Source organism: Anabrus simplex, chromosome 12 (assembly GCF_040414725.1).
Source record: "Anabrus simplex isolate iqAnaSimp1 chromosome 12, ASM4041472v1, whole genome shotgun sequence".
NCBI classification, from domain to species: domain Eukaryota; kingdom Metazoa; phylum Arthropoda; class Insecta; order Orthoptera; family Tettigoniidae; genus Anabrus; species Anabrus simplex.
The window spans coordinates 99,162,698-99,175,083 of NC_090276.1; the positions used below are offsets into that span (position 1 = coordinate 99,162,698).

The 12,386-nt window shown below is 42.4% G+C and overlaps 1 protein-coding gene across 2 annotated transcripts in view; it reads left to right on the forward strand.

Moving 5' to 3' along the window:
* Sec8 (Secretory 8) overlaps positions 1-12,386 on the forward strand; it is a 206,885-nt gene that overhangs the window by 31,672 nt on the left and 162,827 nt on the right. For both annotated transcript variants that reach the window (XM_067156380.2, XM_067156381.2), the window contains one exon: positions 10,575-10,713. In XM_067156380.2, coding sequence (XP_067012481.2) covers positions 10,575-10,713 — 139 coding nt within the window. The remainder of the gene's footprint in view (positions 1-10,574; positions 10,714-12,386) is intronic.

Below are 12,386 nucleotides of genomic sequence, written 5' to 3' on the forward strand. Positions count from 1 at the left end.
AATTCTTGGATGCCCATCATTCATAGTTTAAGACATACAGACCACAACATAAACACACGGGCCGCAACCCCATTACATAACAGCGCGGGCAAGCCCCCACTACCTGGCTGTGACATAAACTTTCCAGAAGCCTCGCGAGACAGCCAGGGCTTACGTCAGCCAGATAGGCCAAGATCAAGGCCACTCTAGTAGTGTAATTTCTGCCTGGGAGACTGATTACCTCGGATCGAGTAGGGGTATTTCAGTCGCCTTGACAAAGAATACTGCAATGTATTCGAAACGTCGGCAAACTGTACGTGATATGCGTACAAGTACAACACGGTTCAACCCGGAAAATAAATTAAATAATTCTTCACACCGTGGAAGCTTCACTTCTAAGATAAGAATTCACCATGTTATTAACAAATACCCTAGTGGCATTGCGCACCATCGAATAAGCATTGCCTAATCAACACAGAAACAAAACAAGAAGTTAGGTGTCAGTGAATTAATAATAATAATAATAATCATCATAATCAGACGCAGAGTACACCCCGTCTGTCGTAAAAGGCAACTGAAAGGAGCGACCAGGGGATGTTGAATTTTGAACCATGACCTTAAGCGTGATTGGTACCATCACGCAAGGAACACCATGAGTCAATTAGTATGACTACGTGAGAAGTACCATGGGTGTGGGCATTGCATGAGATTAGTACCACCCTGTGAGGTACACCACAGGTCTGGGCATTGCATGAGATTAGTACCACCCTGTGAGGTACACTACGGGTCTGGGCATTGCATGAGATTAGTACCACCCTGTGAGGTACACCACAGGTCTGGGCATTGCATGAGATTAGTACCACCCTGTGAGGTAAACTACGGGTCTGGGCATTGCATGAGATTAGTACCACCATGTGAGGTACACCACGGGTCTGGGCATTGCATGAGATTAGTACCACCATGTGAGGTACACCACTGGTCTGGGCATTGCATGAGATTAGTACCACCCTGTGAGGTACACTACGGGTCTGGGCATTGCATGTGATTAGTACCACCCTGTGAGGTACACTACGGGTCTGGGCATTGCATGAGATTAGTACCACCCTGTGAGGTACACCACAGGTCTGGGCATTGCATGAGATTAGTACCACCCTGTGAGGTACACCACAGGTCTGGGCATTGCATGAGATTAGTACCACCCTGTGAGGTATACCACAGGTCTGGGCATTGCATGAGATTAGTACCACCCTGTGAGGTACACTACGGGTCTGGGCATTGCATGAGATTAGTACCACCCTGTGAGGTACACCACAGGTCTGGGCATTGCATGAGATTAGTACCACCCTGTGAGGTACACTACGGGTCTGGGCATTGCATGAGATTAGTACCACCCTGTGAGGTACACCACGGGTCTGGGCATTGCATGAGATTAGTACCACCCTGTGAGGTACACTACGGGTCTGGGCATTGCATGAGATTAGTACCACCATGTGAGGTACACCACGGGTCTGGGCATTGCATGAGATTAGTACCACCATGTGAGGTACACCACTGGTCTGGGCATTGCATGTGATTAGTACCACCCTGTGAGGTACACCACAGGTCTGGGCATTGCGTGTGATTGGTACCACCCTGTGAGGTACACCACAAGTCTGGGCATTGCATGAAATTAGTACCACCCTGTGAGGTACACTGCGGGTCTGGGCATTGCGTGAGATTAGTACCACCATGTGAGGTACACTACAGGTCTGGGCATTGCATGAGATTAGTACCACCATGTGAGGTACACCACAGGTCTGGGCATTGCATGAGATTAGTACCACCATTATTTGTTTTTAGCACCGCTACATGAGAAATAAGATTGTTCTACTTTACCGTTATGAAGGACCGTTGACCTGGAATTTGTACCCCTTTAGACAACAATCATCATCGATTCAGGATGATTGTTGATCGTTGTCTTTTGGAATTCTAGTCAGTGCATTGATTTTGGAATTATTTTTAACTTTGAATATTGTGAGTTGGATCTGCTGATTATTTTAAAGTCATTTTCATCCATTCATTCTTCATCATCAAGTTTTGATTTCTGGTCAGTGGATGAATTTTAGAATTTTAAATTGTTGTTACATTTCATCGTGATTTTGTACTATTAGGGGCTGGTGACCTAGATGTTAGGCCTTTTTTAAACAACAAGCAACATCGTCATCAGTAATAGTGATATGTCCTCAACTACTGTGTGCAATCATTTTAATTTGACAGCATCTGCCTGCTTGCTCGACGTTCACTTTTAGTATCAACAAATTTAACGATATTGGTTCAGTTTTACTCTAGGCATATTAAATGGCGTATTGAATCTGTCTTTGGTGTCTGTAACATTTGAGTAACAACACAGTAAAGGTTTCCACCTATTCAATACAAAATATATTCACAATATTTTAAAATTACATGGAACTAGTTTCGACCCATCTAGGGGTCATCATCAGCCACATCAAAGCAAAGATCACTCTTGACGAAATCCTAAGAACATGTTAATTTTAACAGTAAGATTATTATGGAATAACAAGTGGATGTGGTAAATGAAAAGAAATGTTAGTATGAGACAGGTGAGTAATAGCTAATAAATATACAAGGAATATACATAAGAGGTTTGGAACAAAGTATAAAAGGGGGCTTAGTGTTGTAAAAATTATATAATCATGGAAAACAGTAAGTCCTTATAATTAAGAATGCAATGTGAAATGACACACATAAAATTATATATGGCTTAGGAAGAGTGGTTTTCAGCCATCAGCCAACACATGCAAGATTATAACCATAATTTCACCAATATCGAACAAGACATGGACATACTAACATCTCTTTTCATTTACCACATTCACTTGTTATTCCATAATAATCTTACTGTTAAAATTAACATGTTCTTAGGATTTCACAAGAGTGATCTTTGCTTTGATATGGCTGATGATGACCCCCTAGATGGGTCGAAACTAGTTCCATGTAATTTTAAAATATTGTGAATATATTTTGTATTGAATAAGTGGAAACCTTTACTGTGTTGTTACTCATATGTTATTCTCAGTTCAATACGGACCAACAACATGAAATTTATAACCCTTAATTTGGTGTCTGTGGCTGAGTTCTTAACGAATTTTGTCGGATAAGCATCAAGTGCGTTACCAGAGATCTTTATAATGCCGACGTCATACGACATAGCGTGTTGAAGAGACTTCCTCTGTCCTCAAAATTCTGACTACCTCTGCCGGGTTTAAACATGCTATCTTGGGTTCCGGAGGCTGAGACTGTACCACTGATCCACAGAGGCAGCAAGATAAAGGGTGAAAGACAATCACGAATACTGAGCTAGTTGGCTGCATAGTTTGGGTCATACAGCAGTAATAGTGGATTCAAACCCCACCACTGGCAGTCCTGGAGAAGGTATTCGAACCATGCATATGCTGAAACTGTACTCTGCTTCCTTGTTAATCTGAGCCCTCTGCAATCCTTACTTCACCGTAAACCTTCAGTGAGTGTGTCTTTGCTGTCTATTTGTAGACCCACCAACCTGAGCAAGATATTTTGCGTTAAACTCTTTAAAAGTTGTAATAATTTGAATTTTTGAGCATTAGTACGACAAGTTGTATCGAACTCGTGGACTATTCTGACTCGTGCCTGGTACGTAACCCGCACTGTGGTTGAAATTAAGAGGTAATACTGGTAAGAAATAAATTGACAACTGGGTCCACCTTTTCAATACAAATATATTAAGTAAATAATATTACATCAGTCTTGGAACTAGTTTCACCTACATAGTGGCCATCTTCAACCAAATCAAAACCAAACATTTCATGTGATAACTAAAACATAAATATACCAGACAAAGACAATGTTGCAAGAATAATTATGACGTTAAAATACATATAATAACAAAAATTATGGTTGTGATCTTCTTGTAATATTATGGTGCCTTTAAGTTGACTTAGGACCTCAGGCAAAGAAGTAAATCTCTATAGTGAAATTCACAGTATATCTAATGTCTGATGTTGAACAAGCACTGACATGCAGGAGGAAGCAGGCAATGTAAACAAAGGAGTAGATAGGGAACAAGCACTGACTTGTTGTAGGAGGCAGGCAATGTAAACAAAGGAGTAGATAGGGAACAAGCACTGGCTTGTTGTTGGAAGCAGGCAATGTAAGCAAAGGAGTAGATAGGAGAACAATCACTGGCTTGTTGTAGGAAGCAGGCAATGTAAACAAAGGAGTAGATAGGGAGCAAGCACTGGCTTATTGTAGGAAGCAGGCAATGTAAGCAAAGGAGTAGATAGGGAGCAAGCACTGGCTTGTTGTAGGAAGCAGGCAATGTAAACAAAGGAGTAGATAGGGAGCAAGCACTGGCTTGTTGTTAGAAGCAGGCAATGTAAACAAAGGAGTAAATAGGGAGCAAGCACTGGCTTGTTGTAGGAAGCAGGCAATGTAAACAAAGGAGTAGATAGGGAGCAAGCACTGGCTTGTTGTTAGAAGCAGGCAATGTAAGCAAAGGAGTAGATAGGGAGCAAGCACTGGCTTGTTGTAGGAAGCAGGCAATGTAAACAAAGGAGTAGATAGGGAGCAAGCACTGGCTTGTTGTAGGAAGCAGGCAATGTAAACAAAGGAGTAGATAGGGAGCAAGCACTGGCTTGTTGTTAGAAGCAGGCAATGTAAGCAAAGGAGTAGATAGGGAGCAAGCACTGGCTTGTTGTAGGAAGCAGGCAATGTAAACAAAGGAGTAGATAGGGAGCAAGCACTGGCTTGTTGTAGGAAGCAGGCAATGTAAACAAAGGAGTAGATAAGGAGCAAGCACTGACTTGTTGTAGGAAGCAGGCAATGTAAACAAAGGAGTAGATAGGGAGCAAGCACTGGCTTGTTGTAGGAAGCAGGCAATGTAAACAAAGGAGTAGATAAGGAGCAAGCACTGGCTTGTTGTTAGAAGCAGGCAATGTAAACAAAGGAGTAGATAGGGAACAAGCACTGGCTTCTTGTAGGAAGCAGGCAATGTAAACAAAGGAGTAGATAGGGAGCAAGCACTGGCTTGTTGTAGGAAACAGGCAATGTAAACAAAGGAGTAGATAGGGAACAAGCACTGGCTTCTTGTAGGAAGCAGGCAATGTAAGCAAAGGAGTAAATAGGGAGCAAGCACTGGCTTGTTGTAGGAAGCAGGCAATGTAAACAAAGGAGTAGATAGGGAGCAAGCACTGGCTTGTTGTAGGAAGCAGGCAATGTAAACAAAGGAGTAGATAGGGAGCAAGCACTGACTTGTTGTAGGAAACAGGCAATGTAAACAAAGGAGTAGATAGGGAGCAAGCACTGACTTGTTGTAGGAGGCAGGCAATGTAAACAAAGGAGTAGATAGGGAGCAAGCACTGGCTTGTTGTAGGAAGCAGGCAATGTAAACAAAGGAGTAGATAGGGAGCAAGCACTGACTTGTTGTAGGAAGCAGGCAATGTAAGCAAAGGAGTAGATAGGGAGCAAGCACTGGCTTGTTGTAGGAAGCAGGCAATGTAAACAAAGGAGTAGATAAGGAGCAAGCACTGGCTTGTTGTTAGAAGCAGGCAATGTAAACAAAGGAGTAGATAGGGAGCAAGCACTGGCTTGTTGTAGGAAGCAGGCAATGTAAACAAAGGAGTAGATAAGGAGCAAGCACTGGCTTGTTGTAGGAAGCAGGCAATGTAAACAAAGGAGTAGATAGGGAGCAAGCACTGGCTTGTTGTAGGAAACAGGCAATGTAAACAAAGGAGTAGATAGGGAGCAAGCACTGGCTTGTTGTAGGAAACAGGCAGTGTAAACAAAGGAGTAGATAGGGAGCAAGCACTGGCTTGTTGTAGGAAGCAGGCAATGTAAGCAAAGGAGTAGGTAGGGGGGCAAGCACTGGCTTGTTGTTAGAAGCAGGCAATGTAAACAAAGGAGTAGATAGGGAGCAAGCACTGGCTTGTTGTTAGAAGCAGGCAATGTAAACAAAGGAGTAGATAGGGAGCAAGCACTGGCTTGTTGTTAGAAGCAGGCAATGTAAACAAAGGAGTAGATAGGGAGCAAGCACTGGCTTGTTGTAGGAAGCAGGCAATGTAAACAAAGGAGTAGATAGGGAACAAGCACTGGCTGTTGTAGGAAGCAGGCAATGTAAACAAAGGAGTAGATAGGGAGCAAGCACTGGCTTGTTGTAGGAAACAGGCAATGTAAGCAAAGGAGTAGATAGGGAGCAAGCACTGGCTTGTTGTTAGAAGCAGGCAATGTAAACAAAGGAGTAGATAGGGAGCAAGCACTGGCTTGTTGTTAGAAGCAGGCAATGTAAACAAAGGAGTAGATAGGGAGCAAGCACTGGCTTGTTGTAGGAAACAGGCAATGTAAGCAAAGGAGTAGATAAGGAGCAAGCACTGGCTTGTTGTTAGAAGCAGGCAATGTAAACAAAGGAGTAGATAGGGAGCAAGCACTGGCTTGTTGTTAGAAGCAGGCAATGTAAACAAAGGAGTAGATAAGGAGCAAGCACTGGCTTGTTGTTAGAAGCAGGCAATGTAAACAAAGGAGTAGATAAGGAGCAAGCACTGGCTTGTTGTTAGAAACAGGCAATGTAAGCAAAGGAGTAGATAAGGAGCAAGCACTGGCTTGTTGTTAGAAACAGGCAATGTAAACAAAGGAGTAGATAAGGAGCAAGCACTGGCTTGTTGTTAGAAACAGGCAATGTAAGCAAAGGAGTAGATAAGGAGCAAGCACTGGCTTGTTGTTAGAAGCAGGCAATGTAAACAAAGGAGTAGATAGGGAGCAAGCACTGGCTTGTTGTTAGAAGCAGGCAATGTAAACAAAGGAGTAGATAGGGAGCAAGCACTGGCTTGTTGTAGGAAGCAGGCAATGTAAACAAAGGAGTAGATAGGGAGCAAGCACTGGCTTGTTGTAGGAAGCAGGCAATGTAAACAAAGGAGTAGATAGGGAACAAGCACTGGCTGTTGTAGGAAGCAGGCAATGTAAACAAAGGAGTAGATAGGGAGCAAGCACTGGCTTGTTGTAGGAAACAGGCAATGTAAGCAAAGGAGTAGATAGGGAGCAAGCACTGGCTTGTTGTTAGAAGCAGGCAATGTAAACAAAGGAGTAGATAGGGAGCAAGCACTGGCTTGTTGTAGGAAACAGGCAATGTAAGCAAAGGAGTAGATAAGGAGCAAGCACTGGCTTGTTGTTAGAAGCAGGCAATGTAAACAAAGGAGTAGATAGGGAGCAAGCACTGGCTTGTTGTTAGAAGCAGGCAATGTAAACAAAGGAGTAGATAAGGAGCAAGCACTGGCTTGTTGTTAGAAGCAGGCAATGTAAACAAAGGAGTAGATAAGGAGCAAGCACTGGCTTGTTGTTAGAAACAGGCAATGTAAGCAAAGGAGTAGATAAGGAGCAAGCACTGGCTTGTTGTTAGAAACAGGCAATGTAAACAAAGGAGTAGATAAGGAGCAAGCACTGGCTTGTTGTTAGAAACAGGCAATGTAAGCAAAGGAGTAGATAAGGAGCAAGCACTGGCTTGTTGTTAGAAGCAGGCAATGTAAACAAAGGAGTAGATAGGGAGCAAGCACTGGCTTGTTGTTAGAAGCAGGCAATGTAAACAAAGGAGTAGATAGGGAGCAAGCACTGGCTTGTTGTAGGAAGCAGGCAATGTAAACAAAGGAGTAGATAGGGAGCAAGCACTGGCTTGTTGTAGGAAGCAGGCAATGTAAACAAAGGAGTAGATAGGGAACAAGCACTGGCTGTTGTAGGAAGCAGGCAATGTAAACAAAGGAGTAGATAGGGAGCAAGCACTGGCTTGTTGTAGGAAACAGGCAATGTAAGCAAAGGAGTAGATAGGGAGCAAGCACTGACTTGTTGTTAGAAGCAGGCAATGTAAACAAAGGAGTAGATAGGGAGCAAGCACTGGCTTGTTGTAGGAAACAGGCAATGTAAACAAAGGAGTAGATAGGGAGCAAGCACTGGCTTGTTGTAGGAAGCAGGCAATGTAAACAAAGGAGTAGATAGGGAGCAAGCACTGGCTTGTTGTAGGAAACAGGCAATGTAAGCAAAGGAGTAGATAGGGAGCAAGCACTGGCTTGTTGTTAGAAGCAGGCAATGTAAACAAAGGAGTAGATAGGGAGCAAGCACTGACTTGTTGTTAGAAGCAGGCAATGTAAACAAAGGAGTAGATAGGGAACAAGCACTGGCTTGTTGTTAGAAGCAGGCAATGTAAACAAAGGAGTAGATAGGGAGCAAGCACTGGCTTGTTGTTAGAAGCAGGCAATGTAAACAAAGGAGTAGATAGGGAGCAAGCACTGACTTGTTGTTAGAAGCAGGCAATGTAAACAAAGGAGTAGATAGGGAGCAAGCACTGGCTTGTTGTTAGAAGCAGGCAATGTAAGCAAAGGAGTAGATAGGGAACAAGCACTGGCTTGTTGTTAGAAGCAGGCAATGTAAACAAAGGAGTAGATAGGGAGCAAGCACTGGCTTGTTGTTAGAAGCAGGCAATGTAAACAAAGGAGTAGATAGGGAACAAGCACTGACTTGTTGTTAGAAGCAGGCAATGTAAACAAAGGAGTAGATAAGGAGCAAGCACTGGCTTGTTGTTAGAAGCAGGCAATGTAAACAAAGGAGTAGGTAGGGAGCAAGCACTGGCTTGTTGTAGGAAGCAGGCAATGTAAACAAAGGAGTAGATAGGGAGCAAGCACTGGCTTGTTGTAGGAAGCAGGCAATGTAAACAAAGGAGTAGATAGGGAGCAAGCACTGGCTTGTTGTAGGAAACAGGCAATGTAAACAAAGGAGTAGATAGGGAGCAAGCACTGGCTTGTTGTAGGAAACAGGCAATGTAAACAAAGGAGTAGATAGGGAGCAAGCACTGGCTTGTTGTAGGAAGCAGGCAATGTAAACAAAGGAGTAAATAGGGAGCAAGCACTGGCTTGTTGTTAGAAGCAGGCAATGTAAACAAAGGAGTAGATAAGGAGCAAGCACTGGCTTGTTGTTAGAAGCAGGCAATGTAAACAAAGGAGTAGATAGGGAGCAAGCACTGGCTTGTTGTAGGAAGCAGGCAATGTAAGCAAAGGAGTAAATAGGGAGCAAGCACTGGCTTGTTGTAGGAAACAGGCAATGTAAACAAAGGAGTAGATAGGGAGCAAGCACTGACTTGTTGTAGGAAACAGGCAATGTAAACAAAGGAGTAGATAGGGAGCAAGCACTGACTTGTTGTAGGAAGCAGGCAATGTAAGCAAAGGAGTAGATAGGGAGCAAGCACTGGCTTGTTGTAGGAAACAGGCAATGTAAACAAAGGAGTAGATAGGGAGCAAGCACTGACTTGTTGTAGGAAGCAGGCAATGTAAACAAAGGAGTAGATAGGGAGCAAGCACTGGCTTGTTGTAGGAAACAGGCAGTGTAAACAAAGGAGTAGATAGGGAACAAGTACTGGCTGTTGTAGGAAGCAGGCAATGTAAACAAAGGAGTAGATAGGGACCAAGCACTGGCTTGTTGTAAAAAGCAGGCAATGTAAACAAACGAATCAAAACACACTTTCAACCTATTAGGTCGAGTTACGTACATTTAGTATGTGTTGAAGAGATGTTTAGTACAGAACAAAAATGGCCAACCGGACACCAGTGGGATCCAAACCCACAACCTCCCAATTTTGCGTCGGTTGCTCTACCAATTGAGCTGTGGGGCCTAAGCAACTTTGTTCTGTTGGAAAGGATCTAAGCTGCAGGTCTGGTGCTATTGCCATCACACTGTAGAGTGCGTTTAAGTCTTGTGTTGAGGGCTAAGTCAGTGAATAGTGAATTTTCAGTACCGCATTGTAATCGAAACCGACTTTCAACCCATTAGGTCGTGTTACGTACATTGAGGTGGTACAACAGGAAGTGATTATACCAGCTGGAGACTTTAATTGCAGGGTCAATATTGACAACACTAAGTCGGAGACAGTTCTCGAATGCCTTCAAGGGGAATGTCTGAGCCTGATCAACTCTTACACAGAGAAGACACTCATCACAATCATATGTCTTATGTAAGTCCTCAAATTTCTCTTCCAATTTGAAGAATGCACTTCACAGAAAACAAGGTGAAACACTTAAAATACTAGCACTTGAGGAATTTTCTAGAATTCTTTTTAACATCCAAATCTGTACTTGTCTTGCACTGAATTTCAACAGCACATGCTTGCTTCATAAATTGTATCTGTAATTCATGTAATGCCTTAACTTTTATTGATTTTGACTGATGATGGTCTCTAGTAAGCCTGAAACTAATTTCATCAAATATATGTAACTTTTTTAAGGTTACAATTAATAGTGTTGAATAGGTGGTAACCTTTAGATTTTGTTTTACATTATATTGCTCTTCAATATGGATTAAAATGAAATGTATTGCCTATGATAGACCTTGTGATCTCACAAAACTCTGTTTTTACTTGTTTTTCGTTTCAAGGCTGCTTAGTTAACACAGGCCTGTGGATTGACTTTCCAAAGTAATCACTCTATACTATGTACTACTTACATTACATAATGCGGGTTCGTGTCTCTAGGCGTGACAAGCACCACACTTGTTCTGTTACCTCCATCAAGTTTTATGGTTATACTTTTCAGGCAGGGACTTCCTGCCCTGGATCTCAACAACATCCAAGAGGACGTGGACACTGAAGATCCGGAGGCTAACTCAGAGCACTTCATGGCTATACTTGTCCAGTGTCTGGCCCTGCTCAACAAGCTGCCTGATGCTGTCGAGGTGAGCACTTTTCATTTAATCTATAGTGAATACACTGCACATTAAGGTCCACATTCTGCAGCCATCTGATAGTGTCAGAGGCTTCCAGGCTGAGAATGGAGAATGTAGCACTGCCGCTGAACTGATCCAGCCCCACCTGTTACGGTAGGCCTCTCGAGACACCATCACAGGGTTTTTGGAGGTCAGAACCCTTCGGTTTCATTGTAGGAGTGGGTACGTGTTCCCTATTTATTTATTTTTTCATTCTGAACTGATCCAGCCCCACCTATTACATTAGGCCTGCCGAGACGCCATCAGAGCTTTTTTGGAGGTCAGAACTCGTCAGTTTCATCATAGGAGAGGGTACGTATTCCCTATGTTTTTGTTCATTCTTCCAACCCAATGGCAATCAGTTTGCTGCAAAGACATGGGTTGGTCTTCTTGATCAAAACCATCACTGTTTTGAATGGCAGAGTTGTTGGTGGAATGGGGAAGCGGGTGATACCCAGATCCACTTAACTTTCCTCAGCAGCACTTGTTTCCTCCTTATGTGTGTTGGCATGGGGTTCACTTCAGAGTACAAGCCTCTATTCTCTGCACATACAGCAAGTAGAGTTTCTCTTTGCATGGAGTTACAATAGCCTGGATACCAGGAATTTGGGCATCACACATTCTTTAAGAAGCGGCCACACAGGCCTGTTTCTAGTAGTGAAGAAGAAGTTATCCTCGGCTGTTATAACCACTACAGAACTAGATGTAGAACATGAATCTGGACCTGTGCAAGAAACAGACTCCAAAGATTGTGCATTCTGCAGAAAGAAGGAGACATACCAAGAATTAACATGGATATAATCAAGTTGGCCTCTCAGTGACTATTAACCCAATCGTTTCAGGTTTAATGGTCCCGCACGCTTGCTTAGAAATCAGATTTAAGTCATGTTCAACATGAGTAAGTCATCCGATCAGAACTACTGTGCTCCGCTCTGAAATAAATGCCATAAACGGAACAGCAACCACAATTTTCACGCAGTTTTCAGTGAAGCATTTAACATAATTGTACTGAACAACAATGATGTTAGAACAAAGATTTTGTGTGGTAAATCTTGAAACATTTGGGTATATATATATATATATATATATGTACAGTATATGCTCTTCACACTACTCATTGTCTCTCGAAAGATTGGAATCTCGATCCGATATAATTGGATGTGACCGAGCTCGATAGCTGCATTATAATCTATTAGCTTCATGTCCGTATTGATAGATATTACAACATAAAAGTAATTGAGAAGTCTCCACCTTATCAATACATTAATTTATTTACTAAAGTAGTAAATTCTGTCAGTACCGGTTTCGATCCCTAGGGGATCATCCTCTGCTGACACACAAAAAGATTTATATAATTACAAAAACATCACATATGAGAGATTATACCTTCATTAATAGTCCAATTGAATCAGACATTGAAAGATTGTTTGTTGATATATTAGTGGATTCATCTATTGGCTTAAAAATACCATTGTGTGAGGTATATAACTTTATGTCTAGGTTATTGAACATCAAGTGGGTTTTACACTTGTTCACATTAATTATAAAACTGAGATAAAGTTTACACTTATATACTTGTTACCCCATAGCGTGTACAGTGGTAACACCAAACAAGGTGCAAACACAGTTAAAAGGGGAAGGTA